This window comes from Notolepis coatsorum (genome assembly GCF_963971535.1).
Source record: "Notolepis coatsorum genome assembly, chromosome: 6".
Classification (NCBI taxonomy): domain Eukaryota; kingdom Metazoa; phylum Chordata; class Actinopteri; order Aulopiformes; family Paralepididae; genus Notolepis; species Notolepis coatsorum.
Window position 1 is genome coordinate 1,526,626 of NC_140170.1, and position 25,675 is coordinate 1,552,300.

The 25,675-nt window shown below is 45.1% G+C and overlaps 1 protein-coding gene across 1 annotated transcript in view; it reads left to right on the top strand.

Moving 5' to 3' along the window:
* The first annotated feature begins 234 nt into the window (after positions 1 to 234).
* cstf1 (cleavage stimulation factor, 3' pre-RNA, subunit 1) overlaps positions 235 to 25,675 on the top strand; it is a 30,516-nt gene continuing 5,075 nt past the window's right edge. The window contains exons 1-4 of the mRNA XM_084316924.1: positions 235 to 282; positions 844 to 1,076; positions 19,398 to 19,675; positions 19,816 to 20,013. Of these exons, the coding sequence (XP_084173050.1) occupies positions 908 to 1,076; positions 19,398 to 19,675; positions 19,816 to 20,013 (645 nt within the window). The 5' untranslated portion in view covers positions 235 to 282; positions 844 to 907. The remainder of the gene's footprint in view (positions 283 to 843; positions 1,077 to 19,397; positions 19,676 to 19,815; positions 20,014 to 25,675) is intronic.

Below are 25,675 nucleotides of genomic sequence, written 5' to 3' on the forward strand. Positions count from 1 at the left end.
CTATTGAAGACAAGGACATTATTTTTTATTAAAAAAATTATAATAATAAAAGTGAATGAAAACATGTAATCTCTAATATTTTACCATAACGTATACATCACGTAGAAGAAGTTAGAACATGATATCGAGCGAAGAAAAAACCACTGACCTCCAGCAGATCCCAGATCTGATCCGTGTCTGCTGCTGCTGCACTTTGCCATTTTAATGACGTGATGACGCAAAATGCACGCGACGCGACGCACGGTCAGGTCTGAGCGCCACTTGAAGCTACAGTAGGAGCAGGTTTGCCATTAATTATAATACGTTTGAAATGTAACTTACAAGCTAACTGTTTATATCCGTGCGTGTGTGAACATCGCGTGCTTCGTGCTGTGGGCTACACGCCCTTAGCTATCAAAACCATTTACAACCCGTTTGTTGTGGTCTGTTTCTGCACACATCCCGGCTGTAGCAAGAGAGCTAACACAGTTAGCACAGTTGGCTAACGGTCTCATTCATAAAGGCAGGCTAACATCATAATAATAACATGTGCAACGAGGCTGACGAACTAGCCGGGCTTAAACATCGAATCTCCATTATACTCTTTTGTCTAACGTGATGTTTGCTTGTGAAAGTGGCAAAAGCCCAACTGTCTATCTGTATGTCGTGTATGTATGTTATGATGAATTGAAAATGGGGGACCCTGATGTAAACAAGACGAAAGTCTTTCTCTGGTCTGCATCCCCTCAACAATTGTGTGTATTGAGCTGTACTGTATTGTACCCATTCTGCAATCTGTTAATAAAGTTTTCAATCAATCAACGTTACTTATATTGGTGCCATCTTTTGTCTCGTTTGTTTCAGCCAGGCCAAGTTGTCACTTAAACAACGTGTTAATAAGTCACGTTGACTACGAGTCAACGCCACCATGTACCGGCCCAAACCCACCCTGAAGGACCGGCAGCACCTCTACAAGCTCATAATCAGCCAGCTGCTCCACGATGGATACACCAGTATCGCCAACACCCTCATCAACGAGGTCAAGCCCCCGGCGGTTGTGTCCCCTTCTGAGCAACTGATGCAACTTGCCAAGATCGGTATGTGTGGGGGTTTATGATGATGTCATCTACTCATCTTGTTTGATGAGTGAATTAATGAATGATCATTACATTTATTATAGCACTTTTCTAGACACTCAAAGCGCTCCCCACAATGTAGGGTGGAAATCCTTCACCACCACTGGTAGCACCCAACCTTGGGCTATGCAGGCTCAATGGCTGGCTGCCATACACTGGCACCAGGCACACATCACACAACACAATGGCTGAAATGAACTCAGGAGACCGGGATTGATATCAGCCAATTAAGGGGGAGGGATGATTAGGTGGCCTTGATGTCAGAGATCTGATTGGGAATTTGGCCAGGAACGTCAGGGGAACCCCCTACTCTTTGCGATAGGCGTCCTTGGTTCTTTAACAACCGAGATTCAGTCAGGACCTCGGTTTAGCGTCCCATCCGAAGGATGGCACTCGCAGCTGTACGGTGTCTTTATCATCGTAACAGGTTATAAAGTTCAGAGGACGGAGAGATCCCTGCTGGACAACAACAACAACACCACCAGGTCCAGAGGACGGAGTGCTTTGACTGGGGCTCAAACCGGTTATCTTCCGGAGCTCATGTAGCCGTTTGGTTCAAAGCCTCAAAATGAAGCCTGTGTCTGAGCGACCGCCCACAGAGGCGACCGCTTGGATGGTGCGAACGGACGGTTGGTACTGGATGTGTGAGTAACTGTCGCTGAGAGGGGCAGGGGTGCCACGTCCACACATCCAGGTCATCTAGCGTCACAGGTTTGAGGCGTGTCATAGTGTCCTTCCTGCCAGTAGCCATCAGCCTCCGCAAACCGTGGGCACGGACTGCTGCCAATTGCTGGAGAGCTAACGGCTGGTGAACTTGAACTGTTAGGACTATCTGACTCTTAATAATAAACACTGTTAGGACTATCTGACTCTTTATAATAAACACTGTTAGGACTATCTGACTCTTAATAATAAACACTGTTAGGACTATCTGACGCTTAATAATGAACACTTTTAGGACTATCTGACTCTTAATAATAAACACTGTTAGTACTATCTGACTCTTAATAATAAACACTGTTAGGACTATCTGACTCTTAATAAACACTGTTAGGACTATGACTCTTAATAATGCACACTGTTAGGACTGTCTGACTCTTAATAATAAACACTGTTAGTACTATCTGACTCTTAATAATAAACACTGTTAGGACTGTGACTCTTAATAATAAACAGTTAGGACTATCTGACTCTTAATAATAAACACTGTTAGGACTATGATTCTTAATAATAAACACTGTTAGGACTATCTGACTTAATAATAAACACTGTTAGGACTGACTCTTAACTCATTCTGCGCCGGAGCTTAATCCGCGAGATGGCGCCAGTACGCCACCGCTGTAAGTCAATGGGGGACTGCGAGATTTGCGAGTGCTTAAAATCTTATATTATAGCTATAGCTCTCTCTCTTTCTCTCTCTCTCTCTCTCTCTCTCTCTCTCTCTCTCTCTCTCTCTCTCCCACCCCCCCCCCCCCCCCTCTCTCTCTCTATCTCTCTCTGTCTACCAGTCACAGACTGTGTGGGCTGACTGTCACTCAAAGTGCTTATGGGCGGAGCCAGGCCATAACAGCCTGAAATCCTGAGGCTGAAAAATGATGGTTTTGAGTACTTGATTAGAAATATAAAACAATGCATTTAAAAAGAAAAAAAAACGTACAGATGTCTTCAATAGACTCACAGGAATTGTGTAAAGTTTCCCAAATAGTGCTAGGAATAGCAATGCAGGTCCCCTTTAAGATATAGTTTATAGACTGCCGAGAGGCCTTAGCAGCATAGGCCTGTATGGCAACGGAGCCCTCTCCCTACCAATCTCAAGCCTGGTGGAGGAGTACAAATGTGCCAAATCAAGGCTGGAAATGACTCACAGAATCCCGGGATCCATTCGTCAGAGGTGCTGCTCCAACCCTAGCAACGGGGAGGAAATGGAAGCCATCTGCAGCAGTTGCAGTGGCAAAGACCGCCCTCAGACACCGGGATATAGTGGGGCATGTCCAACATGGCAGAGGGGGCCTTGGATTGGAAGCAACTACACCCACATGGCAAAAGGCTACTCCAACCGAACGGCGGCACATGGTGGTGGAGGAAGTGCGCCACCAGGAGGAAGCAGCCAGGTGTGCCAAGGCAGTCTCTCAAGCCCAGCAAGGCCGGTGGATGAAGTGGGAGGGCGTGGAGAGGAGGAAAATCACGTGGAACGAACTGTGGAGCATGGAGTCTAATAGGCTAAGCTTCATCATCAGAGCCACATATGATGTCCTGCCCTCACCAACCAACCTACATCTCTGGTATGGAGAGGACCCAGCCTGTCTCCAGTGTGCAGCCCCAGCAACCCTCAAACACATCTTAGTGGGTTGCAAGACCAGTCTAACTCAAGGAAGATACACCTGGCGCCATAACCAGGTACTGAAGTGCTTGGCTGCCGAACTTGAGAACAAGAGAGTAACCACCAACGCCATGCCTCTAAATGCCCAAACTACCTTCCCACGGAAAACAACCTTCATCCGGGAAGGGGAGAAACGGCGGACCAAGCCGTCACCTCCAAACTCAGGCCCACTGAACGCAGCCCGGGATTGGGAAATGCGGGTAGACCTCAGCCAGAGGCTTACCTTCCCATCTGAAATTGCAGCAACCAACCTGCGCCCAGACCTGGTCCTCTGGTCCAAATCTTGCCGGCGTGTCTTCATCGTTGAGCTGACGGTCCCATGGGAGGAAGCCATCGATGAGGCATTTGAACGGAAGAGGCTGCGATATGCCAACTTAGCAGCTGAAGCAGAGGGGCGGGGCTGGAACGTGAAGGTGTGGCCAGTGGAGGTGGGCTGCAGAGGCTTTGTAGCCAGTTCCACCACAAGGCTCCTGAAGGAAGTAGGGATCAGAGGACAGGCCCAACGAAAGGCAATCAAAGAACTTGCCACTGCAGCAGAACGGAGCAGTCACTGGTTGTGGCTGAAACGTAGAGACGCATCATGGGCTGCTAAATGAACACGTGGTGCCACCGTGCGACACACACCCAGGCCTGATCAGCCTGTGGTGGGCCAACCTCGGCAGAGGGTGTATTGTGATAAATGGCCGAAACACCCAATGAGGTCGGGGAACACAACTGAAGATGTGTCGTACTGGTGATCATCACGTGATCATTGCCAAATTCCACCCCACTCCAACCTCATTCAATTGTTGTGCTGAATATTTAGGGATCTTTAACAACTAGTCCTATTAAGAATCCATGCGTTCGCAAATATGAGAGCTCTATCATTGAAGTGGGGCGGCGTGGCTCAGGGGTAGAGCAGGTCGTCCAATGATCGAAGGGTTGGTGGTTCGAATCCCACTCAAGCACATGTCCATCCCACTGCCGTTGTGTCCTTGGGCAAGACACTTAACCTACTTGCCTCGTATGAATGTGTATGCATGTGAATGAATGTTGGTGGTGGTCGGAGGGGCCGTAGGCGATTATTATTCGCCACGCTTCCGTGAGTCTGTCTCAGGGCAGCTCTGGCTGCAATTGTAGCTTACCACCACCGGTATGACTGTGTATGAACGAATAATGGACTCTGTAAGCGCTCTGGGGTCACTGGGGTGTCATGAAGAGCGCTATATAAATCCAATCCATTATTATTATTAAGTGGGTGGTGGCACACAACGGGGTTCCGCGGCACCGGACCCGTGGCACGGAAAGTGTTAATAATAAACACTGTATACTATCTATACTAGGGCTGGGCGATAAAACGATAACGATAACTATCGCGATAAATTATTTCCTCGAAATAAACATGAAACGTGGTCGCAAAGTTTCGATATATCGATTTTCCAAGCTTGGCTCCGTTCAGCCTCGGCTCAGCTCACTCACTAACAACAACCAACGTTACGTGATGACGTGTTTACGCACAACAGCTAACAACCAATCAGTGAAGGAGATGGCCGAGAGCGAAATATACCCGGAAGGAGGTAGGACTCACTCAACAAGGCTTGCTAGGCTAATTAGCTTGCACGCCGATGTTTTATATATTTACGTGCCGAGTATGTGTGTGACGTGAATTCTGAGGCCACGTTTATAGTAGTGGGGATATACAGTGGACGTCGTTTCAATATATTGTGGCGGAAGAGAGTATTTTAGTGTAATATTTAGCACATTGTCATGGAATACAGCGCTTAGATACTACAGGCTTGCTAGGCTAATTAGCTTGCACGGCGACGTTTTATATATTTACGTGCCGAGTATGTGTGTGTTTTGAATTCTGAGGCCACGTTTATAGTAGTGTGGGGTATACAGTTTGTTTCAATATATTGTGGCGGAAGAGAGTATTTTAGTGTCATATTTATTGTCATGAGATACTCCGCTTGCTTAACGTGTAACGTGCGCGGACTGATGACGACATCAACTCGACTTGACATTCGCAGCAGCATAAGAAGTTAATTAAACTTGACGGACATTATATCGACGATAATTATCGATATCGAATTATATGAAAATAATTTTATAATTTTATCGCGATAACGTTTTTGGTCATATCGCCCAGCCCTAATCTATACTACTATCATCACTATTACTACTGAATCCTGCCACTCAGAGTCACTACTGGTCACTACTACTGTTATTGTGGGCGACAGTGGCTCAGGAGCAGGGGAGGAAACTAACTTTTTGGCTTACCAGCCAACTGGCGAGTATCTGATTTTTTTTACCAGCCAAACAGATTTTTTTACCAGACAAAAAAAATCGCTAATTGTGATAATTACTTCTTTGTATGTCAAGCCGCGTCAATGTTGTGTATGCATCTGGGTAGGCACACTGTGCCTTTAAGACAGCACGGTGGTCTTACGACAGTGCTGTGAAGTACCGTCAAGTGTTGTGGTAACGTCAGTTGGGTTGGTGTGCTGTTGTGCACAGTGCACTGGTTGAGCTAGCCCCTTTCGTGACTGCGATGTGCAAGCCAGGGGCTTTTGAGCATGAAATAAAATGTCTAACCTTACGTCGTAGTCCGGTGCTTTTTTGGAAACATTATAGTCATAACAGATACACCTAGCTGGCTGCTTTGAGCACACTATAGCTAAAACGCTAACTAGAAGCTAACCACTGTATACAGTTCCAGTAGACTAACATTACACCTCTGTGATTTAAATGTGTCCTTAGTAACTTATACTCGAGGGTTGTGCTAGGGTTGGATGCAGTTCCCCGTTGGTCAGTCTGTCTGTTTTCCATCTTCTGCTGTGTTTAACGTTATCTGTTTGCGAGTGCTCCTGATGGCTAGCCTAGTACCGCGGGACTTTTATTATTATATGTCCGCGGGTTGGGCAGTACTGCGCAAACGTTTATTAAACATTATATGTCCGCGGGTGGTCTTGTGCAGTGCTCTCGTGGCACTGTCAACTAAAGCGAACACTCAGAAGACGCGCACCGTTTGCCAGTGCAGTGATTGCAGAATGTTTTATTTTTTTGTATACTCGCCAGCAGGGGAGGAAACTAACTTTTTGGCTTACCAGCCAACTGGCGGGTATCTGATTTTTTTTACCAGCCAAACGTAAAAAATACTAGCATTTGGCCAGTAAAGTGGCCTAATTTCCTCCCCTGCTCAGGAGGTAGAGTCAGGGCTGTACAGTGTGAGATATATGTTGCACGTGCTACAGCAACATCGGTCTGTGCCAGGGTTAGAAATTAACATTTTTTTTCAAGGGCTTTTTTTGCCCCCCTTAATTGATTTTCAGGGGCTTTTTTTTGTATTTCGGGGGCACTGAATTTTTATGATAAACTGTAGGGGTGGGACGGTTCACAAAATGGACGGTTCGGTTCGTATCACGGTTTTGGGGTCACGGTTTTCAGTTCGGTTCGATATACGTACATTTTTATAAAAAAAAAATTAACACTCATCTAAACATGCTTCTCATTTATTAAAAAATAAATAAAAAAGTTTACAGTGTTAGTGTTTACAGCCTTAAATAATGTTTGGCACACAAAGACCGAACTGACTGAAAAATATAGGCTACATTTGTAGTATTAACTTAGTGCAAACAAACAATATGCTCAGCCAGCACTAGACTTTCCTTTCTTTAATATAAACACAAAAAAACAATGTCAACCATGTTTAAATTCCCTGATTGTCAGTTCTTAATGGAAAGATTCGTGTTCTGCTTGAAATTATTATGTATCTGTCTACATTTATTTAGACTAACATTATTTAAATATTGAGTGCAACTGTGGTGGATTACGTAATTCGGTGAGTTGGAACTATCTATGGGTTGGCGCCGGGTCCCCACGGACATTTTAGTGTCACGCACCTTCAGCTCAGGCAATGTTATTATCAGCTCCGGTAGCTCCGGTAACGTTAGGAGGTGATGGCATGCTGTAACTGAGGGGTACAATTCCCTGACTGTATTGATAAGTATGGTATCATTAAACCACTACCGCTTTATGTACTTTAATTACTGGCCATACAGTACATGATATATAAATACAATGAACACTTCCCACAATGAACCGGTTCTACACAAAGTTGTCTTTAAGTATTTATTGCAGCAAAAGGTACATAATACTTCTCTATTATACTTTGAATGCACTTGTAAGGCAAAGGAATGTGCGTAGGCAAATCAACAATGAATGTCCATTCTCTGGTTACGCAGGAGGTAATTATACAACCTGAATCTTAGGGAATTATATCTATGGTACACTAGTAATATATAGCGGGAGATACTGGAAGGGTCCCCCTGGTTGTAAGCCAGCAGGGGTAGAGGATCTGTCGGTAGTAGAGAGTCTGGTCAACGATGACTAAGGAGACTCCAAGTACAGGAGACGGTGCAATAGCCTCTTGATCCACAGACGAATACAGCTGTTCTCCGTAGACTGTAGCTCCACAGTGAAGAAAGCTAGCCGGCCTCAGGCTCTCTGAGGCGCGGACTCGACTTGGCTCCTCACAGGGTAAATCCAACACGTGCAGGCGTCGGCGATTCTCCGCTCCATAAATCACAGGACCAAAACAAATATAATCCAGCCGCAAAGGGCTATGTAGTCGTCGGGTAGATTAATCCAGTGTACATGTCCACACGGTTCTCGTCTAGGTCTCCTCGGGTGAAAGCGCCATGAAAGCAGCCCAGCCTGGATAAGAACTCTAGCTGGTACGAGGAAGCGTTGGTGATGCTGGTCACTGTAGAACTTTAGCCGCACGATACACTATACACAAATAGACTATTACTGACTTAATAGAAATATGTCGCACTCGACGGTATAGCGCCAAACTCTGACAATTCAGTTATTAATTCGCACGCGGTCTCAATGCTCTATTCTGGGGCCAAACAGGCCATACTTCACGCACGGAGTATCGTGGGTGAGGCTTCAACTTATTGGGTAACTCTTAGACTAAGCGCTTCTGTATTCACCTGCGCCATATTTATATGCACGGTGAACAAACTAGTGCCAATGACATTTCTGTCTCGTATCCCTGGGCAAGGCCGGGCATGCACAGACATGTCTTGACGGTGACTTTGAACCTGACTCCGGAGGCATGGCTCTGGCGCCTGTGGACCGCTGTCCAATAGGAGAATGAAATATTATGGTCTGTAGTAGGCTAAAGGGATATTCCGTGTATATGTACAAGGAATATACAAGGGATATCAAACGATATACAAATACTATGCAATATATATCAATCAATAAATATATATATTCGGTTTAATCTGATCCTTTGTAACAGCCGCCCCCTAATTAGTCCCACCTAATTAGCTAAGCAGAGACAGATTAACCGCACTGTCCACTACTCAATGTCTGTTGTGAGGGGTCGGTCAGTTCACAAAGTCATGGGGTCATGGTCGTCATCGATAGTATCGGGGAGCCTTGGCAGTTTTATTAGCCTCGCCACGGGTCGGGTGTAGATCCGTCCTTGGACGAGCACTTCGGCTGCTCGGACCTTTCCGTCGGCACCGGTGATCACTTTGCTTACGCGGCCAGCCGGCCACATAGCTCGGGGTAGTGACTGGTCGATAATCATGACGACTGTTCCTTCTGTCAAATTGTCTCTCTCTTTCACCCATTTCTGGCGGGTCTGTAGAGACGGTAGATAGTGGAGTAGGAAGCTGTTCCAAAACTTGTCAGCCAATACTTGACTGTACCTCCACATTCTTCGGCCGTTCGCTTCTTCAGGCCTGTACATTGTCTGTGGTAGCGCGGGGTCCAGCCGCCCCATCAAGAGTGTGTTGGGGGTGACTGGGTCGACATCTGCTACATCACTTGAGACGTAACCGAGGGGCTTTGAGTTCAATACTCCCTCGATCTCCGTGAGGACTGTCATTAGGACTTCTTCCGCCACGGTCTGGGCCCCAAGCACGGCGTACAGGGCTGTCTTTATTGAACGTACTTCTCGTTCCCAAGTTCCACCGAAGTGAGGTGCGTTCGGGGGATTAAACTGGAAGTCAATCTGGGATGGAGCGAGGTGGGTCTTAAGTTCTGGGCCCATAGCTTGGAAGCTCTCTCTCAGCTCTCTTTCTCCGCCTTTGAAGTTTGTCCCGTGATCAGACAATAATATAGACGGTTTGCCTTTCCGCGATGTGAATCTTCGGAAGGCCATAAGGAATGAGTCTGTGCTCATGGTTGGAAGGAGTTCTATATGCATCGCTCGGGTGGTCATGCATTTGAATACAATACCCCACCGCTTCTCGGTTCCTCTTCCTTTCTTTATATACAGCGGGCCGAAACAGTCCATACCGGTGGAGTGAAAAGGCTTGTCGCCGAGTCGGAGGCGACAGGGAGGTAGGTCAGCCATCCGGGGTATACTGGGCTGCGCTCGCCACTTACGACAGTCTAGACAGGTTCGCTGGAAGCGCCGCACTGCTTCTCTCCCTTGCAGTATCCAATAACGACGTCTGATCTCCGCGAAGACTCTCTCTGCCCCGGCGTGATGCACATCCTCGTTGTATTTCTTTATGATCAGCTCTGTGACCTTGTGTCGGCTGTTTAAGACTATCGGGTACTTGACGTCATCCGGTAAGTCTGGAGCTCTCCGCAGACGACCACCCACTCTGATGAGACCATGGGCGTCTCTCTCGGGGGCTAGGTGGAGCAGTCTGCTGTCTGATGGGACGGGCTTTGCTCCCTGTAGACAGTCTAGCTCATCGGGGAACGAGTCTCTCTGGGCTCGTTGTAGTAGAAGAAGTTCTGCTTCTTCGTAGTCAGCTGCTGTAATGTCAGTAGTGAGCTGAACCTCTGGGTGGTGCCACAGGAATGTCTTTAGCTGCGCACTCTCTAGGGTGAGGCAATCGTCTATGTCGGGGTCTGTGGAGACGAGTGTGTTCAATCCACAGAACATAGATTTCTTGTTTTCGGCCTCCTCTTTACTCGCTTCCCGTGGGGTGGGTGTAGGCCACTCTCCTTCCGGGAGCTTGAGGAACTCTGGCCCGTCACTGTATAGGTTGTGACGGGTGAGGTCATCCAGGGACATTCCCCGGGTGATGACGTCAGCTGGGTTGTGTTTTGTGTCCACATACCTCCAGCTTGCTACTTCTGTTAAATCTTGAATCTCTGTGACTCTGACTCCCACGAAGACCTTGTATCTGCACGAATCAGACCGGATCCATGTGAGTACTGTCGTGGAGTCTGACCACAAGATTGTTCTTTGCACCGGAATGGTGAGTTCACGTTGGATTAACGTGGCGAGTTGCGCTCCTGCTAGGGCTGCGCAGAGCTCTAGACGCGGGATAGATTGTTGCTTTCGTGGGGCTATTCTTGAGCGAGCCAGGATGAAAGCAGTATGTATTTCTCCTCCCTCCTCTCGGGCACGCAAGTAGGCCACCGAACCGTAGGCTACTTCGGAGGCGTCGCTGAAGACGTGCAGGTCCATCTGGCACGTCTCCGGCCTCACTGTGGGTGGGAAGTAGCTGCGGCGTATGTTGACACCTGGGAGTGAGCTGAGTTCCGTCTCCCACTCTCTCCATGTGGATGCAAGGTGTTCGGGTATGGGGTCGTCCCAGCCCTGGTCCTTGTCCCATAACACTCTTACAATCATCTTTGCCCTGGTGGTGTAAGGTAGAATACATCCCAACGGGTCATATTGTCTGGCGAGTGTTCTGTATACACTCCGTCTGGTGGTCGGTAGTGCAGTCGACCTTCCCTGCTCCTTGGTCAGGGGTGTGTGTTTATAATGGAGCGAGTCTGTTTTGAAGCGCCAGACTAGTCCTAATGTCATTTCTTGGGCTTCTCCTGGGATGGTCGCCATCCAGGTCTCGCTGCTTGCTGCCTTGTCCTCGGGGGAGAGGCTGCGCAATACTTGCGGGTCGCTGCTGGCCCACTGCCTGAGATCAAAGCCGCCTTTGATCAGGGAGGCGCGGAGCTTGAGTAGAAGGGCCTCGGCTTCTTCTGGCGTCGAGACGCTTTGCAGACAGTTGTCCACGTAGAAACTATTTCCTACACTTTGTCGGACCTCTTCATCAGCTGCTGGGTCCTCTGCGACGTGTTTTTGCAGTGCAAACGTAGCACAGCATGGGCTGCATGTGGTTCCGAAAGGGAGGACTTCCCATTGATAGATGGCTGGTTGCTCATCCCCGATCCTCTCTCTCCATAGGAACCGCAGCAGGGGCTTGTCCTCCTCCACTAGTCTCACCTGCAGGAACATCCCTTTGATGTCGCCGCTGATGGCCACCTTGTCTTGGCAGAAACGTAGTAACACGCCTAGTAGAGAGGGGCCGAGTGTTGGGCCGGGCAAGAGCTCTTTATTCAGATTTTGTGATCCGATCTGGTAGCTGCAGTTGAACACAATACGATCCTTGCCGTTGTGGTGGACTTTGTGGTGCGGCACGTACCATGATTCGGTCGTCTGATCGGCCTCTTTAATGTCAATTTTCTTTATGTGTCCCGCTGTGATTAGCTTGTTAATCTCAGCGCGGTACACAGTCTCTTGAGCGGGGTCTCTGGCTAGGCGCCGCTCTGTGTTCAATAGATACCGCTCCGTCGCTTCTTTTGGGGCGTGGAAGGTAGGCATACCCTCTCGCCTCAGGAGTGGAGTTGCGTATCTCATCACTCCGTTGACTTTGACTCTCTTTGTCCCCTGCTCTAGGAGGGCTATAGCGTAAATGTCTTCCTTGGAACGAATGTCTTTCTTTTCGTTCTTAAAGGGCATTGTCTCTAGTGTCCATAGCCTCTCGACATGCTGTAGGAGGGTGGTGTCTTCTTCTGTCACTCTGGAGTGGAGGCAGTTAGTGGCTGCTGTTCGGTTAAGAGACTTAGCGAGGGGGCCTTGTAATGTCCATCCTAGGCGGGTCTCGACTGCTGCAGGACAGCCTCTGGGCCCTGTGTGGACCCGGTCTATCGGGACGATGAGGTCTGCATGGTCGGAGCCTATCAGCAGGGTCGGGGTGGCACCGTCTATGAGCGGTATAGGTAGTTGACGCAGGTGCACATATTTATCCATCAGCTTGGCGATGGGGTAGGTGTACTGCGACAGGCCTATTTCTTGGCTGGTGAAAGCATTAGTAATCCTATACCGTCTCTCTGGCTGCCCGCTTGCTGCGATAGTGAAGGAGACATTCTCGCCCTTTATCGTCTTTAGATCTCTTCTTATTGTCCGAATCGTCATCTGGTTTTCGCTCCCCCGCAGCCCCAGCTGGGCCGCAGCGGACGCGAGGAGAAGGGTCTTCTCTGACCCGTCGTCAAGGACGGCGTAAGTGTCAATGACCTTATCTTGGTAACTCAGTGTTACGCGGACCACCTTTAAGAGCACCCGGGCGCCCCCGCTGCTGGCGGGGTCAATGTACATAACACTTGCCTTTGTGCTGCTTGAGGGTGCAGGCTTTCTTCTGTTACTGTCGTGTAGGACATCTAGGTGGGCTCCGTCACACCGATTACACCTCTTCTTTAAGCGGCAATCGGCTGCCATGTGACTGCGCGCACATCGGTAACAGCGTCGGTTGGACTTTATCCATTGACTCACCTCGTCGGCGGTCATCTTCTTGAACGTGTCACATTGTGACAACCAGTGTTCCTTTTCGCAGTACGGGCACACCATCTTCCACTTCTCTTTCATCGAGGGGGTACTGTGGTTCTTGCTGCTCGGTACTGATTCTGATTGGTGCATGACGGTCACCAATCTTCGGCCATCGTTTGCTCTCCTAGGTCCCTCTCTGGAGCTTGGGGTGCTCCGCATGAACGTATCCAACCGTAGGCTGTTGACTTCTCTCGTCAGGAAGTCGGCTAGGTCTAGGAGGGATGGCTCGGGACCGTTAGGATCACGGTGGTCTTTTTGCCGCCTGAAGCGCTCTTGTCGGGCGGGCGGAAGCTTCTCTAAAATCCTCTCGACATTAGAGTTCGCGTACAGTTCGTGCATACCCTTTTCTCTTTGCGCCCCCAGCATCCCTACCAGGGATTGTACCTTGATAGACAGGTCATCTAGTGAGCGATTGTCTGTGGCTGGGGGTAGGCGGTCAATATGCCTTATCTCTTGTATTACGTAGTCCCATATGCGTCCATATCTTTGGTCGAGTGCTGCTAGAGCCGCTGTGTATGGGGTAGTAGAGGTGGCATAGGCCAGCGCTATATTGTGCGCTCGGGGCACCTTGAGGTGCTTCAGTAGGATAGCATACTTGTACGGTTCATCAGCTACATCGGACATCATTGTCTCTAAGCACATTCGTAGCTCCGTGTACTGTGCTCTGTTCTCGTGGGTGAAGTCCGGAAACGTCGGTGTGCCAATGTATGATGCCATGGATGGCTGGCACATCGGTGAGCGTTGGAAGAGAGGCCTCCTAGGCGAGTCTCCTCTTACGCCTCTTGGTGGGCTGGTACCTGCTGGGTACCATGGCCCGCGTATCCAGGTGCTATTCCTCGGGGCTGGTCGTGCGTCAAGCTCACCCGTGAATTGAGTCGGGGGTCTGTAGCGCAGAGCCGCGGGGGTAGAGCCTGGGCTGTACTGGACCTCCTGGTCCTGTGGAGTACTGTGCTGCTGTCGGGCTTGACTCTCCTCCTCTCCCTCTTCTTCTTCCTCTGGCAGGTCCTCTAGATCCTGTAGTCGTCTATTTAGCCTCTCCGCGGTGTAGACCGTTTCTTCCTTGTAGCTGGGTCTCGCGTGGACCGGTCGGGGAAGGAGTTCGGAGGGGGGTATAGGCTCTCTCTGGTGGTCGGGCTCAGGGTCGCTTGATCGGGTAGGGGAGGGTGCCCTTGACCCTTGTCTTGACGAGGCCCTGGAACCCCGTGCGGAGGGAGGGGGTGTTGCCCTGGTGATCAGCTGCTCCATTATCTGCGCTTGTAATCGGTCGCGCTCGGCTTCGCGCTTGGTGAGAGCGAGGTCGCGCTCTGCTTCTCTTTGGGCAGCGGCGCGCTGGGCTTCGGCCCGGTCCCTTGCCATATTCTCTTCCGTCTGAAGGCGTCTAATCTCTAGACGTATACGATCTTCTTCGCTCTGTTGCTGCGCCTGAAGGCGTTCTCTTTCCATGGAAGAATGTTCACGCTCACTAAGCGTCTGTGCTTGGAGTCGATCGCGCTCTGTTGAGGCTGCTAGGCTGGCGAGGAATGCCTGTGCCAGCATCTTGTCCGCCTCGCTGGGGGAAGACGCTGGTTGAGGTGATCCGCTCCTGGCCGTACTCGTTGGAGATCTGTTCTCCTGTGGCGAGTCCTGGAGATCCATCTCCGGGGTGCTCTCCTCTTCTTGTAGCGGGTAGAGTTCCATCCCTGGAGGGCTGTCTTTATCCTGGAGCTCTCCGGGGACTACTTCTTCGGTCTTGGCGGGGGGTAAAGTCGTGTCAGGTCCCTCCTGGTCCCTACCGTGAGCTTGGTCAGTTACGTTAGAACCCACTAGGGCCTCTATTGGCGGGGTAGCCTGGGCGATAGGGTCGGACATAATTTTACTATCTACTTTTTCCGCGTTTACCGTCTGTAGAAGGCTAGGTAGTATATTGGCAACGTAATCCTCTAAGTACTGAGGTGTCTGCCGTCTACGCTGCGGGCGATCTACTTTAGGAGAACCGTTTTGTGGAGTGTTCATCATAGGCCATGTCAATATTAATACCACTATATTAATATTACACTAGTTACCCTCCGGCTCGAAGGACCAATTGTAACTGAGGGGTACAATTCCCTGACTGTATTGATAAGTATGGTATCATTAAACCACTACCGCTTTATGTACTTTAATTACTGGCCATACAGTACATGATATATAAATACAATGAACACTTCCCACAATGAACCGGTTCTACACAAAGTTGTCTTTAAGTATTTATTGCAGCAAAAGGTACATAATACTTCTCTATTATACTTTGAATGCACTTGTAAGGCAAAGGAATGTGCGTAGGCAAATCAACAATGAATGTCCATTCTCTGGTTACGCAGGAGGTAATTATACAACCTGAATCTTAGGGAATTATATCTATGGTACACTAGTAATATATAGCGGGAGATACTGGAAGGGTCCCCCTGGTTGTAAGCCAGCAGGGGTAGAGGATCTGTCGGTAGTAGAGAGTCTGGTCAACGATGACTAAGGAGACTCCAAGTACAGGAGACGGTGCAATAGCCTCTTGATCCACAGACGAATACAGCTGTTCTCCGTAGACTGTAGCTCCACAGTGAAGAAAGCTAGCCGGCCTCAGGCTCTCTGAGGCGCGGACTCGACTTGGCTCCTCACAGGGTAAATCCAACACGTGCAGGCGTCGGCGATTCTCCGCTCCATAAATCACAGGACCAAAACAAATATAATCCAGCCGCAAAGGGCTATGTAGTCGTCGGGTAGATTAATCCAGTGTACATGTCCACACGGTTCTCGTCTAGGTCTCCTCGGGTGAAAGCGCCATGAAAGCAGCCCAGCCTGGATAAGAACTCTAGCTGGTACGAGGAAGCGTTGGTGATGCTGGTCACTGTAGAACTTTAGCCGCACGATACACTATACACAAATAGACTATTACTGACTTAATAGAAATATGTCGCACTCGACGGTATAGCGCCAAACTCTGACAATTCAGTTATTAATTCGCACGCGGTCTCAATGCTCTATTCTGGGGCCAAACAGGCCATACTTCACCGCACGGAGTATCGTGGGTGAGGCTTCAACTTATTGGGTAACTCTTAGACTAAGCGCTTCTGTATTCACCTGCGCCATATTTATATGCACGGTGAACAAACTAGTGCCAACGACATTTCTGTCTCGTATCCCTGGGCAAGGCCGGGCATGCACAGACATGTCTTGACGGTGACTTTGAACCTGACTCCGGAGGCATGGCTCTGGCGCCTGTGGACCGCTGTCCAATAGGAGAATGAAATATTATGGTCTGTAGTAGGCTAAAGGGATATTCCGTGTATATGTACAAGGAATATACAAGGGATATCAAACAATATACAAATACTATGCAATATATATCAATCAATAAATATATATATTCGGTTTAATCTGATCCTTTGTAACACATGCAGTGGGAAAGCGGCAATAGTCCCGGTTGGAGTTAGTAAAACACAGTTGTAGGTTAGCCTTCTTGGATGTTGAATAAACGCCTATCATTGTCTTTAAACACCCCGCCTCTCAGACTCCCATTTCCTCCTCTGCTAGCTAGTAGCTACGGTAACATTTCGTTGACTGTATTACCTCGCGGGCTGATTCTATAGTTAAAACGTGCGTTGTGTTGTACAAACTGCTAACGCTATGGCAAGATGTGTGTATGCCTATGTAATGTTAATGGCTATGTTTTTAAAGTCGTAATGAAGATTGATTTAGATTGTGCTTGCCATTTGTACACAAACTGACTAGCACCTGGCTCAGCTGTAGTGCTGCTGCTGCTGCAGCAGCCAGTGCTCACATCCGCCAAATGATTTTTTTTTATTTGCGCGTCATCTGAACTGTACGATACACAGACGCGCCATTACCGGATAAATATATAATTAGTAAACTGTCGGGGGCATTTTGTGCCCCCCTTAACTGATTTTCGAGGGCATTTTGTCCATTTTCAAGGGCATTATGCCCCAAGCCCCCGTTAATTTCGAACCCTGGTCTGTGCGATGAATGGATTTACTTCAGTAGCACCCGTGCGATAGGCATTTGGTTCATATCGATACTCTTATTTTGAAAATCCTGTGGCAAGTCTCATCTCCACAGAAGCGCAGCTCCAGCCATAATATCTATGGCTCCGGCAGCTAACAACGTTCGGTTCATATCGATACTTATTTTGAAAATCCTGTGGCGGGTCTCATCTCCGCAGAAGCGCAGCTCCAGCCATAATATCTATGGCTCCGGCAGCTAACAGCGTTCGGTTCATATCGATACTCTTATTTTGAAAATCCTGTGGCGGGTCTCATCTCCGCAGAAGCGCAGCTCCAGCCATAATATCTATGTCTCCGGCAGCTAACAGCGTTCGGTTCATATCGATACTCTTATTTTGAAAATCCTGTGGCGGGTCTCATCTCCGCAGAAGCGCAGCTCCAGCCATAATATCTATGGCTCCGGCAGCTAACAAAGTTCGGTTCATAATAACGATACTCTTATTTTGAAAATCCTGTGGAGTCGACTCGTATCCACTCTACAGCACAGCGCAGTAGCGTCTGGAACAAGCACATTGCAACATAGCAAGGCTAGTGTGCCTATTTCGCGACCCAAAACAAATCCCTGCTGTTTTATTCCGCAACGGGTCAAATGCATCTAACATGCTTTGCAATCCTCGCCATTCCTTTATGACCACGTCATGTTAAAGTCCGAAATTAACGTTACGTTAGCGTGTAAGCTAACAACAAGCTAAAACCCTGTTCAGAGCCAGAGAGAACAGCAGAGTGGGGACTGGGAAGGAGGGGGGGGGGCATTCTCCCTTCTGTATGTGTGCGTTTGGAAAGATCAGATGAAGTCAGACGAGTATGTTCTATTGATAGTAAATGTACTGAGGGTGGACCGATAATGTTGATATTTAAAGATAAAAAATACAATACATAATAAATGTATTCATGATCATCATGCAACATAAAACAATTGCAGGAACGGTTTGGGAGAGGAAGGGGTTTTAGGTTGCGTGTTGTGAGTTCCAAATTCTTTTACGGTACTTAAAGTTTAAAGCTCAATATATCAAAACGTGGCACTTTATAGTGAACAGGAGGTCTATTTGTATTAAAAACAATAGATTGTTTTTCATTTAAATGTCTGGAAGCGCTCAATAAATTTTTTTCAAATTATATTTTCGTTACCTTTTTTGAGTTGATCTAAATGTTACTGATTGTGTTAAATCGGCTTATGATATAGTCTCATCGATTGCAGGCACCTGCATCGTATCGTATCATGGCAGATATCGGCAAATATCGTATCGTTGTCCAAAGAATCGATATCGTATCGTGATGAAACTTGTGATTCCCACCCCTAGTAGAGTCCATACACCCAACACCAAATCCCATAATTCCTTACACGTAACGTGTCTGGCTGTGTGACGTCAACATGTCAGCATGAAAATGACAGCCAAACATGGCACTGCAACTAAATAACACAAATACAATAGGCACATTTGTGACTGTTACAAATATAACACGTTTTATACTTGTGCTACAAGATTTTGGCCTGTGCTACAAAACTATCAACCTCTGTAGCACCAGTGCTATGTGCAAAAAAAGTTAACGTACACCCCTGGGTAGAGTGGTCGTCTGGTAGTCTGAAGGTTCCCGGTTCGATTCCCGCTCCTCCCGGGCAGCGTGTCGAAGTGTCCTTGAGCAAGACACTTATTAACCCCTAACTGCTCCCGATGAGCAGGTCGGCACCTTGCCGCTGTTGGGTGTGTGAATGGGTGAGTGAATGGGTGAAATTGTAAAGCGCTTTGGATAAAAGAGATATGCAAATGCACCATTTACTATTATCATTACTACTTGCACCTTCTTCTATGTTCTATTATTATTACTACCTCTCTTACCTGTACACCCCCCCCCCACACACCATGCTGCTATGACACCTGAACTTCAAGTTCAAGTTTCTTTATTAGTTGTCATACAAAAATACAGAATACTTTTTATTTTATTAAATTTTTTATGTTTTTGTAGATTTTTCAAAATACGGAATACTTTTATATGAAATGCTTTTTTCCGTTATGCTCCTGAGAGTGTGCTAGATAAAAATAGATGAAGTATAAAATAGAAAGTCAAAAGTACGTAAACAAAAAGTGTTCAATATACATATATACGATATACAATACAGAGTAGAAAAAAAGTTGTAACTGAGTTACAATACAATACAGTACAATGCAGAAATGGGATGAGGTACATGAGGTATGAATTGTAGTGCAAATCTCTTTACCAATAAACGTCCCCATGGGGATTAATAAAGGAACACTTGACCCGACACTCATGAACAGCTGACATCTCGACTCCCTTTGCAGGGCTGGAGAGCGATGACAGCGCCGTCCTGTACGCCATCGGCCGCTCGGACACGGTGGCGCCCGGCGTGGGCATCGACCTGGAGTTCGACGCGGACGTCCAGGCATTGTCCCCGGAGGCGTCGGAGTACGAGACGTGCTACGTCACGTCCCACAAGGGGCCCTGCCGCGTGGCCACCTACAGCCGCGACGGCCAGCTCATTGCCACGGGCTCCGCCGACGCCTCCATCAAGATCCTGGACACGGAGCGCATGCTGGCCAAGAGCGCCATGCCCATCGAGGTATATTATATTATATTTTGAATCTAATCTAATAATAACCTCACCTTGGAAAATCACCTGCACAAATAACTGACGAAGGAAGAGTTCAGGGTGATTGTGTGATTATTGGGTGAAATGGCCCTTTTTTTGAATGATTCCAGGTGATGATGAACGAGACGGCGCAGCAGAACATGGAGAACCACCCTGTGATCCGCACGCTGTACGACCATGTGGACGAGGTCACCTGCCTGGCCTTCCACCCCACGGAACAGATCCTGGCCTCCGGGTCGCGGGACTACACCCTCAAGCTGTTCGACTACTCCAAGCCGTCTGCAAAGAGAGCCTTTAAATACATCCAGGTTAGTAGTAGTACATGTACAAGAGCCTTTAAATACATCCAGGTTAGTACGTACATACATGTACAAGAGCCTTTAAATACATACAGGTTAGTAGTAGTACCTGTACAAGAGCCTTTAAATACATACAGGTTAGTAGTAGTACATGTGTACAAGAGCCTTTAAATACATACAGGTTAGTAGTAGTACATGTACAAGAGCCTTTAAATACATACAGGTTAGTAGTAGTACCTGTACAAGAGCCTTTAAATACATCCAGGTTAGTACGTACATACATGTACAAGAGCCTTTAAATACATACAGGTTAGTAGTAGTACATGTACAAGAGCCTTTAAATACATACAGGTTAGTAGTAGTACATGTACAAGAGCCTTTAAATACATCCAGGTTAGTAGTAGTACCTGTACAAGAGCCTTTAAATACATCCAGGTTAGTAGTAGTACCTGTACAAGAGCCTTTAAATACATACAGGTTAGTAGTAGTACCTGTACAAGAGCCTTTAAATACATACAGGTTAGTAGTAGTACCTGTACAAGAGCCTTTAAATACATACAGGTTAGTAGTAGTACCTGTACAAGAGCCTTTAAATACATCCAGGTTAGTAGTAGTACATGTGTACAAGAGCCTTTAAATACATACAGGTTAGTAGTAGTACCTGTACAAGAGCCTTTAAATACATACAGGTTAGTAGTAGTACCTGTACAAGAGCATTTAAATACATACAGGTTAGTAGTAGTACCTGTACAAGAGCCTTTAAATACATCCAGGTTAGTAGTAGTACCTGTACAAGAGCCTTTAAATACATACAGGTTAGTAGTAGTACCTGTACAAGAGTCTTTAAATACATACAGGTTAGTAGTAGTACGTGTACAAGAGCCTTTAAATACATACAGGTTAGTAGTAGTACCTGTACAAGAGTCTTTAAATACATACAGGTTAGTAGTAGTACCTGTACAAGAGCCTTTAAATACATACAGGTTAGTAGTAGTACATGTACAAGAGCATTTAAATACATCCAGGTTAGTAGTAGTACATGTGTACAAGAGCCTTTAAATACATACAGGTTAGTAGTAGTACATGTACAAGAGCCTTTAAATACATACAGGTTAGTAGTAGTACCTGTACAATAGCCTTTAAATACATACAGGTTAGTAGTAGTACCTGTACAAGAGCCTTTAAATACATACAGGTTAGTAGTAGTACCTGTACAAGAGTCTTTAAATACATACATGTTAGTAGTAGTACCTGTACAAGAGCCTTTAAATACATACATGTTAGTAGTAGTACCTGTACAAGAGTCTTTAAATACATACAGGTTAGTAGTAGTACATGTACAAGAGCCTTTAAATACATACATGTTAGTAGTAGTACCTGTACAAGAGCCTTTAAATACATCCAGGTTAGTAGTAGTACCTGTACAAGAGCCTTTAAATACATCCAGGTTAGTAGTAGTACATGTACAAGAGCCTTTAAATACATACAGGTTAGTAGTAGTACATGTGTACAAGAGCCTTTAAATACATACAGGTTAGTAGTAGTACCTGTACAAGAGCCTTTAAATACATACAGGTTAGTAGTAGTACCTGTACAAGAGCCTTTAAATACATACAGGTTAGTAGTAGTACCTGTACAAGAGCCTTTAAATACATACAGGTTAGTAGTAGTACCTGTACAAGAGTCTTTAAATACATCCAGGTTAGTAGTAGTACATGTACAAGAGTCTTTAAATACATACAGGTTAGTAGTAGTACATGTACAAGAGCCTTTAAATACATCCAGGTTAGTAGTAGTACCTGTACAAGAGCCTTTAAATACATACAGGTTAGTAGTAGTACCTGTACAAGAGCCTTTAAATACATACAGGTTAGTAGTAGTACCTGTACAAGAGCCTTTAAATACATACAGGTTAGTAGTAGTACATGTACAAGAGCCTTTAAATACATACAGGTTAGTAGTAGTACCTGTACAAGAGTCTTTAAATACATCCAGGTTAGTAGTAGTACCTGTACAAGAGCCTTTAAATACATACAGGTTAGTAGTAGTACATGTACAAGAGCCTTTAAATACATACAGGTTAGTAGTAGTACCTGTACAAGAGCATTTAAATACATACAGGTTAGTAGTAGTACCTGTACAAGAGCCTTTAAATACATACAGGTTAGTAGTAGTACCTGTACAAGAGTCTTTAAATACATACAGGTTAGTAGTAGTACATGTACAAGAGCCTTTAAATACATCCAGGTTAGTAGTAGTACGTGTACAAGAGCCTTTAAATACATACAGGTTAGTAGTAGTACCTGTACAAGAGCCTTTAAATACATACAGGTTAGTAGTAGTACCTGTACAAGAGCCTTTAAATACATACAGGTTAGTAGTAGTACCTGTACAAGAGCCTTTAAATACATCCAGGTTAGTAGTAGTACCTGTACAAGAGCCTTTAAATACATACAGGTTAGTAGTAGTACATGTACAAGAGCCTTTAAATACATACAGGTTAGTAGTAGTACATGTGTACAAGAGCCTTTAAATACATACAGGTTAGTAGTAGTACCTGTACAAGAGCATTTAAATACATACAGGTTAGTAGTAGTACCTGTACAAGAGCCTTTAAATACATACAGGTTAGTAGTAGTACCTGTACAAGAGTCTTTAAATACATACAGGTTAGTAGTAGTACATGTACAAGAGCCTTTAAATACATCCAGGTTAGTAGTAGTACATGTACAAGAGCCTTTAAATACATACAGGTTAGTAGTAGTACCTGTACAAGAGCCTTTAAATACATACAGGTTAGTAGTAGTACCTGTACAAGAGCCTTTAAATACATACAGGTTAGTAGTAGTACCTGTACAAGAGCCTTTAAATACATACAGGTTAGTAGTAGTACATGTACAAGAGCCTTTAAATACATACAGGTTAGTAGTAGTACCTGTACAATAGCCTTTAAATACATACAGGTTAGTAGTAGTACATGTACAAGAGCCTTTAAATACATACAGGTTAGTAGTAGTACATGTACAAGAGCCTTTAAATACATACAGGTTAGTAGTAGTACATGTGTACAAGAGCCTTTAAATACATACAGGTTAGTAGTAGTACTTGTACAAGAGCCTTTAAATACATACAGGTTAGTAGTAGTACATGTACAAGAGCCTTTAAATACATACAGGTTAGTAGTAGTACATGTACAAGAGCCTTTAAATACATACAGGTTAGTAGTAGTACCTGTACAAGAGCCTTTAAATACATACAGGTTAGTAGTAGTACCTGTACAAGAGTCTTTAAATACATACAGGTTAGTAGTAGTACATGTACAAGAGCCTTTAAATACATACAGGTTAGTAGTAGTACATGTACAAGAGCCTTTAAATACATACAGGTTAGTAGTAGTACCTGTACAATAGCCTTTAAATACATACAGGTTAGTAGTAGTACCTGTACAAGAGTCTTTAAATACATCCAGGTTAGTAGTAGTACCTGTACAAGAGCCTTTAAATACATACAGGTTAGTAGTAGTACCTGTACAAGAGCCTTTAAATACATACAGGTTAGTAGTAGTACATGTACAAGAGCCTTTAAATACATACAGGTTAGTAGTAGTACCTGTACAAGAGCCTTTAAATACATACAGGTTAGTAGTAGTACCTGTACAATAGCCTTTAAATACATACAGGTTAGTAGTAGTACATGTACAAGAGCCTTTAAATACATACAGGTTAGTAGTAGTACATGTGTACAAGAGCCTTTAAATACATACAGGTTAGTAGTAGTACTTGTACAAGAGCCTTTAAATACATACAGGTTAGTAGTAGTACATGTACAAGAGCCTTTAAATACATACAGGTTAGTAGTAGTACATGTACAAGAGCCTTTAAATACATACAGGTTAGTAGTAGTACATGTACAAGAGCCTTTAAATACATACAGGTTAGTAGTAGTACATGTACAAGAGCCTTTAAATACATACAGGTTAGTAGTAGTACCTGTACAAGAGCCTTTAAATACATACAGGTTAGTAGTAGTACCTGTACAAGAGTCTTTAAATACATACAGGTTAGTAGTAGTACATGTACAAGAGCCTTTAAATACATACAGGTTAGTAGTAGTACATGTACAAGAGTCTTTAAATACATCCAGGTTAGTAGTAGTACCTGTACAAGAGCCTTTAAATACATACAGGTTAGTAGTAGTACCTGTACAAGAGCCTTTAAATACATACAGGTTAGTAGTAGTACATGTACAAGAGCCTTTAAATACATACAGGTTAGTAGTAGTACCTGTACAAGAGCCTTTAAATACATACAGGTTAGTAGTAGTACCTGTACAATAGCCTTTAAATACATACAGGTTAGTAGTAGTACATGTACAAGAGCCTTTAAATACATACAGGTTAGTAGTAGTACCTGTACAAGAGCCTTTAAATACATACAGGTTAGTAGTAGTACCTGTACAAGAGTCTTTAAATACATCCAGGTTAGTAGTAGTACCTGTACAAGAGTCTTTAAATACATACAGGTTAGTAGTAGTACCTGTACAAGAGTCTTTAAATACATACAGGTTAGTAGTAGTACCTGTACAAGAGCCTTTAAATACATATGTGAATGTGAGGAACAAAATTGTAAAGCGCTTTGGATAAAAATGCACCATTTACCATTTATATACTGTACATATATTGTTTACACCGTTTATCTTTTCTCATATTTTTATATTCATATCTAATTGTATTGCCTATATTTATGTCTTTCTACTACTACCCTGCTCATACCTGTACCTCCCCCTCCCCCACGCTTCCATGCATCATTGCGCCAAGGGGATCAATAGAGGAACATCTTATCTATTGTGTTTTCCTTCTGTCATCGCATGCTTTATAATAATAATAATAATAACAATAATGCGGGGGGGGGGGGGCTGTCTTGGATGGGGATGTGGTAGGGATTGATGTGTGGGGTGTTTGGGGGACTGACTGTTCCAGGGGGGTTCACATGCCTTTGAGCGACATTGTACTATTGTACTTATTTTATGCCTATTCTTAAGTCTGCATGTTTACATTGCACTACATTTACATTTACATTTAGTCATTTAGCTGATGCTTTTATCCAAAGCGACTTACAAGTTCTGTACGACAAGTCATCAGGAAGGGCACAACAGCACTACTTTTATTGTCTTTTATACATATTCTTATGTCTGCAATTTATCCAGTTTTATTTATTTTATTTTAGTCAATTTGTGTGCTGATTTTATGCCTATGTTCATTTTATACGAATTGCTGTGTGGTGCACTCTGGACTGCGGCCCATGTGTGAAGAGTACTATATAGATAGTTATTCATATTTATTATTGTTATATATTGTAGAAATATGTGCATTGAAATGTCTGTAAAGTCTCAACAACATTGAAAATGAGGGTGATGTAGGGCTGCACGATTCTTGCTCAAATGTGAATCACGATTTTTCTCTCTAAGAATTGAGATCACGATGCTCTCACGGTTATAATTTTTCGTCATTTAAAAAAAGTTAAGTAAAAAAATATTATATATTTTTTAACTTTTTTTAATGTAATTTTTTTTTGAAAAAGTTGTAAATGGCTGCTTTTTTATATAGCGCTTTTATCCAAATCGCTTTACAATTTAGAAATAAGATTGCATAGGTCTATGAATCGAGATTTCT